General features: G+C 29.1%; 1 protein-coding gene across 1 annotated transcript in view; it reads left to right on the top strand.

The window, feature by feature from the left end:
• The window catches only part of LOC124896915, a 7277-nt gene extending 3356 nt beyond the window's left edge, over positions 1 to 3921 (top strand). The window contains exons 3-10 of the mRNA XM_047408792.1: positions 996 to 1100; positions 1180 to 1311; positions 1440 to 1550; positions 1666 to 1726; positions 1826 to 2084; positions 2177 to 2234; positions 2982 to 3521; positions 3691 to 3921. Coding sequence (XP_047264748.1) covers positions 996 to 1100; positions 1180 to 1311; positions 1440 to 1550; positions 1666 to 1726; positions 1826 to 2084; positions 2177 to 2234; positions 2982 to 3521; positions 3691 to 3921 — 1497 coding nt within the window. The remainder of the gene's footprint in view (positions 1 to 995; positions 1101 to 1179; positions 1312 to 1439; positions 1551 to 1665; positions 1727 to 1825; positions 2085 to 2176; positions 2235 to 2981; positions 3522 to 3690) is intronic.
• The last annotated feature ends 3096 nt before the right edge of the window (positions 3922 to 7017 follow it).

The following is a 7017-nucleotide window of genomic DNA, read 5'->3' as shown; positions in this document are numbered from 1 at the left end:
ATACATAACTGTTTTATGTTTATATTTAATATACATTATAATAACAATACACGACAGATTTAAGTGTACAATTTGTGTTTATATTGTGGATTAAACATAAAACAATTACGTTTATCATATAATATACATAGAACATCTATGTATATTATATAGCATAAAGGACAAACATTACAACAATGACATGTGTATATTGCATTATATAAATATTTCACTGTTATGTAAAATAGTTAACTTGCTTTAATTGTACTACGTGTCTTAATGCATTTACGTTATATAATTCATGAAGCTGTATTATGTATTTTTTTAATGCATGTTTTATAGCATACATAAGATTCTACTTCATGTAATGTAATATACATAGAGCTTATGTGTATATTATATAACATACATAACTTTTTTATAATTTTATTTAATATACATTGCAATAAAAACACACGACAAATTTAAGTGTACAATTTGTGTTTATATTGTGAATTAAACATAAAACAGTTATGTTTATTATACAATATACATAGGACATCTATGTATATTATATAACATAAAGGACAAACATTACAACAATGACATGTGTATATTGCATCAAATAAACATTTCACTGTTATGTAAAATAGTTAACTTACTTTAACTATACTACATGTGTTAATGCATTATTTTTATCACATATTGATGTTATCAATTTTTTTTTTAAATCATATACTATACTAGTTTTTTATAGGATCAGAAAATGGGAGAAGAAAAACAGAAAATGTACCATCTAAAGATGATGTTGAAGATATTGAAATCTTTAAAACTCCGCAAGAAAAAGAAAAAAAGATATTTTTTCACAAATTATAATTATAAATACTTTGTTACATATATTAAATTTTCTTTAATTAGTTGATTTATAATGTATACGTATTATATTATATGTACATTATAATAATATACATATGCAATACATCAGATATTCTGAAACCAATTAATAAACAATGCAATTCTCAATTTTTTATTCGTAGATTGTCGGCGAAACTGTTAAATCAATAGATATAGACTCTGCTGATGATCCAATGGATGGTCACTATTTTGATTGGAACCGCAGTCCCATACAAGAACAGTCTGAGGTTACTCATCTTAAATTATAACATTTACAATTAAAATATTAAACTTAGTTATGTCTATGTTTTATATTATCATTATAAGGATGTCGAAGGATGTTGTGAGGATATTGCAACTACCAGACTAGATGCTCTTGTCAAATTCGTGGTAAATCAGAATTCGGCAAACCTCAATGTTGGAACACCTTCTACTGTGCATATCAATAAAGATCACATGGTAAAAACATAAAGTCATTTTTTTTTTCAGATATAGATCAAATATGTAAGAAATGTATTATTTTATCGCTTTCAGTTAAAACTATAGAATTACCTATTTTTGTATATGTTTTATGTTATCTCTTCAAGAATGTTGAAGGAGTTAGTGTTGATATTGGGTCTATCACATTGGAATCTTTCGTCGCAGTTGTGAAAAACTTGAAACCTGATAGTGCTAATGTTGAAACATCTACTATGCAGGTAAATTCAGGAAGTCATTTTTTTCAAATTGCATGTCTTATTTTTCACACATGACACTACTACTACTAGCGTTTTAAAACAAATCTAACAATACATACTTATCATTTCATGTTAGGTTGATTATTCGAGTACACTTCCTGAATCAGCTCAAGTCGAGTTAGATGCCATATTGGAAGGTATTGCAGCACCAGTGGATGACCTTCCTATAGAAGTCGTTCCACCGTCAGAAGCAATTGTGAACAAACACGACATCTCTGATAGTTAGCTTCCTCCAGATTTTTCTGATGCGGTTGTCGTGGCTCATCAAGCTGCAAAAAACCCTGCTAAGAGAATCAGAACGAGATCCAAAGTATTCATGTCTTCATACACGACAGAATATGCTTCTGACTCTAAAGCAATTGAGGATCAAATCGGAGAACAAAAACAGAAATTTGCTTTTAATAATTTTCTAATATCCGATAATATGCCAAAAGGTGTAATTGAAGAGTACAAGCAATGGGTGGAGGAAGGACTATTGAAGTTTCATGCTAAAAAGTAAGTTTTTATATATATTAAAATAAATTTTTTTCCTCATTGAATGTACTATCTTTTATTTTTGTATACTAACAAATGTTATTTTTTCATAGAAAAATGAATGATGAGCATTACAAAGCAAAATTATCATCTCTTGGGGTTCACAAAATCGTTTTTGTTGTTGCTCATGCACGAACAAAAAATTGATTTTACTTGATGTCTCAAAAGAATGCATGTTGGAATGATGAGGTATTTAAACTTTTTAATTTTATAATCATTCTTTTTAATCTGTTGTGATATGTTGTATACATATGTATTCGTTTTAACTAATACGGAGGTTTTGCATTTGTAAAATAAGTTATAAATTAAGTATGTTTGTGTTAAGCTACTTCTGGGATGTCTAGTTTTATGAACACCATATTTTGCACTGCCTGTGTGTTCCATTTTTACATGACCAGTTTAGGCATTTGACAACATCTATGTATATTTGTTAATACACATCACTGTTGATATGTTGATAGCTATGTTATTGCATCCTCAGGTCACAAAATTCAATTTGTGCATATGTTAACATATACATCAGTATTAAGTCTGATAAATCATCCATATACATAAAATTTTCAAAATATTTGCTGAACGTTTTGACAACACTTATGTATATTTTATAATATACATCACTGTTGATATGTCTACCTGACTTAGCAGTGATGTATATGTTATCATATACATAAATGCTAAATATGTTAAAGATTTGCAACTGTGAACAATCCAATATTTTTAAATCAACAGATATATCTCAGCATATTTTATTTATATGCATGATTTATCAAGATGTATATCTAGAATTATTTTTATTGTCAACATCTGATGTGTATTATATTGGACATAATGCCTTTTATTTGATTTTTCCTATTGTAGCATATTGATGTCATTTTCTATCATTTGCGGAAGAAGTCAAAATTAAGGAATGATCAAGATTACAGGTTCACAACAACCAACTGTTTTTTCAAGAATTACATTGTGAAGACATACTCCAATTATTATGAAGATGAAACAGATACAGTCATTACTACACAACAAGATTATGCTCAATCTGTTGACGTGATCCTAAATGAAGATGCAATAACAAATGTAATCAAGGGATATTGCATGCCATCTGGTTTACCATGGCACCAAGTTGATGAGGTGTATGTTCCTATCAATTGTAATGACAAGTTTCACTGGGAGTTAGCTGTTATTTTCCTGAAGGATAGACGCATACGCGTCTATGATTCGCTGTCTAGTCTAAGGAATATGGAATCAATTAATGAGATTAACAAGTTGGTTGCAATGCTGCCAACTTACCTCTCCGACAACAGAATTTTTGAAGAAGCATCACGTACGGATTGGACTAATCTTGAAGTATACAGGAATAAGATTACTCAAAGGACACAATTTCTGAATGAACATTCCTTTGAGGTTGAGTATGTTCAAGACATTATGTAACAAGAATGTGACAGTCTGTAAGTTTACTTAACTATTATTTTTGTTCGTAATATTACTGTATATGTATTATTAATGTATTTGCTTTTTTTATTGCTAGTAAATATTAAGTAATAACGTGTAAGCTTTTTGTATGCATGACAAGAATTGTGGAGCCTTTGTTGCTGGGTATGCTGAATACCTAAGTGAAGGAATGAATGTGCCTTCAGATGATTTTGAAGCAGAATATCATCGAATGCGTTATGCCACACTCCTTCAAAAATATGGTATTCAAAAAGCTCAGAAAGATTATGTTAGTAAAAATGATGACCCTCCAAGACCAAGGTCAAGAAATATACGAATTCCGGGTGAAAATGAAATAGGTAGCACTGAGTAGTGAAGAACATTGTTAAGATTTTCTTTGTGTGCTCTTGAATTTGTTGGGAATGTTCGAAGTACAAGTACTTTAGTTGTTTTGTATGGCAGAATACAATGACATTTTTGTTTTACATATGACAACATATATATACATATCTGACCTTTTATATGTGTATATGTATTCATATACATAGTAAAGTTTACAACTTCTAATATATGTTGAAAAATATACATAATTGTACAGAAACTACAATTTTTAAAGTGTGTATATGTTTTTATAAAGATGGTACATTAGAGACCTTACAAATGAATGTTGGCAAATATATATAAATTTACATTCAATTGCAGGTTATAAACTGGACTGAGCCACATATTAAAACTTCATATACTGTATATTATATCATATACATAGATTTTTACAAAAAATTAAAAACACAATAACAAATCAAAATATTATTTTACACTTTAGTATTATCCACTTTATTTCAATGCACAAATAATAAAATAAAACATATCAATAAAGTTAATCCTAAATAATTATTAACACAATCAATTGTTACTATTCATGAATATAGTGAAGAAAAAAAATTATTTCAACGATATATGTAAAACTAATAACATTTGTTTTTTAATTTTTTTGTTTGCAACTATATGTTTACATTTACAACTCAAATTTTTATAACGGCGCTATGTATATTTAATGATATACATTAACTAACATGTAATCTACATAATACATATATCTGAGATAAACGCTATAAATACAGGTTATGTACGTTATATAATGTACATAATTATTTTATTATTTGTCTAGAACATTATTTTATTTCTCTTTATAATTATAACAAAGCAATAAGTTAATTCAACAGTAAATACAAAACAAATTACATTTATTTTTAGATTTTAATTTTTTCAAATATATGTATACATGTACAAATCACAGTTTTTACAACGACACTATGTATGTTTCATGATATACATTACTGAAAATAAAATCTAGATAACAAACATTTGAGTAAAACATCACAAAAACAGGTTATGTATGTCTGATAATATACATAACTGTGTTTTATAATATAAATAACTGTACTAATATACATAAATGTGTTAGTACTCTAGCATATTTCAAAGTATTAATGAAACTATACCAGCGTCTACATAAACATCACATATAAGAGAGAGGGAAAAAATAACACTGAAATTTAAATCAAAACAAAGTAAAATTTATTTCAAAGAAAAAATAAAATACGTAAATATATCAGTTAATACTCTTCAAAAGTATAGCAAAACAATAAATTAGTTCTCCTTTGAAAAAAAACTACGTGAACGCCTATTATGTCCTTCTTGGCCGCATCGTCCACAATGGTTTGTGCTTGAAGAAAGTATTTCACTTGATTTCTTCTTCTGCCCATTCTTCAGTCTTCGTGGAAGTCTTTTGTAAATCGGTGGCAACACTTCTTTCTCATCTACACTACTGGGAACATCCCAGTCTTTCTTGTCTGACATTGGAACGATTGAAACGTCATATGTCTTCACCAATGTGTTTGGCTTGTAGTATTCTGAACAGTATTCTTCAAACTATTTTACATGTTTAGACTTCAACACAGCTATAGCGTGAGCACAAGTTATTTGATCTATTTGAAACCTCGCACAGTTGTACGTGGCACTTTCTAGATCAACAATGTATCTTCTCCCAGATTCATAAATCGAATATACATATGTTGAAGAAGCCTTCACCTAAACAATAAAAAACAAAAATTAAACCAATTAATTTTTTTGGGAAATATAAATTTAAATAAACTTCTTTTCAGTTAAACAAATACTACATATAAATGCATAGTTTAACAAGTTAAAGCTTATATATACTGTCATTCTCAAAGCTTTCACACCGTTGAAAGTTAGAATTTCTTCAAATCGACGACCCAAAGTGGTACTTGTATAAGAAGCTATTTCACTGTTCTTACAGTTTCAAGAACCAAATAATATTCGAACCTCTTCTATGAATCCATATATTGGCAATCCTCGGGCCTCTACCAAACACCCATTAATACACTCAGCAATATTCGAGGTCATTATCCTACCTCTGTTTACCGGTGAATGACAACTACTCCACTTTTCATATCCAGCTTCTAGTAAATATTTTTTCACTCTCAGATCAGTTTTTTCAATCTTTGCCATCAAATAGTCAAAATCATCTTTCTTATAAGCTTTAGCCATTGAATAATATAAATCATTGATACTTTCTTAGCTCTTACGAAAGTAACTACAAATATTTTTCCAAAGATTTCATGTGCAAGCAAGATGTGGGACATTTGGATATACAACACTGACAACTTTTATAATACTTTTGTTCCTATCAGATACAACACACATATTTTCACGTTCACCGAATGCAGCTTTGAACTGATTGAAAAATCATGTCCACGAATTATCATTTTCACTATCCACAACTCCATACGCAAGCGGTAATATGCATTCTAAGTTACGAAAACACTATATTAGTACAAGAACAACAATTTTTTTTTAAAACAACTGGACAACATCTTTAAATATATTAACAAATACATAGATGTGTATGTTAACATATACATAGCTGGTGATATTTCTTTAAAATATACATAACTGGTGATATGATAATAAATACAATTTGGTGTGTTTTAAAAAAAAATCAAAGAAAAATGTTCAGTAATTTTTTTCTTTAACAAAAACAACTTTTTAATATGAAATACAATGTATGTTTAAAAAAAAGAACAGAGTATGATGATTTTTCACATACCTGCACCATCAAGGGTACTTGCTGAGACAAAAGTTCCTTGATATGGTCCACTTAAATGTGCTCCGTCAACAACAACAACGGGTCTGCAATACTCGAACCCCCTAATCATGGGATGCAACGCTATAAACAGATACATGAACCGATTATCCCATGATTTGTGCATTGCAACATGTGAATTAGGATATACATTTTTTAACATATAAATGTATCTCGGCCTCTGTCTATAACCATCTGCAGGTCCACCTCTAAGCAACGACATGGCACGCTCCTTTGCACGTCATGCCTTCATATAATTTATATCCACACCATATATAGCTTTCATTTCTCCGATGATATCCC

Source organism: Capsicum annuum, chromosome 3, assembly GCF_002878395.1.
Source record: "Capsicum annuum cultivar UCD-10X-F1 chromosome 3, UCD10Xv1.1, whole genome shotgun sequence".
In the NCBI taxonomy this organism is placed as follows: Eukaryota; Viridiplantae; Streptophyta; class Magnoliopsida; order Solanales; family Solanaceae; genus Capsicum; species Capsicum annuum.
The sequence above is the reverse complement of the archived record's forward strand: the minus strand, read 5'-3'. Positions and strand labels throughout refer to the sequence as shown.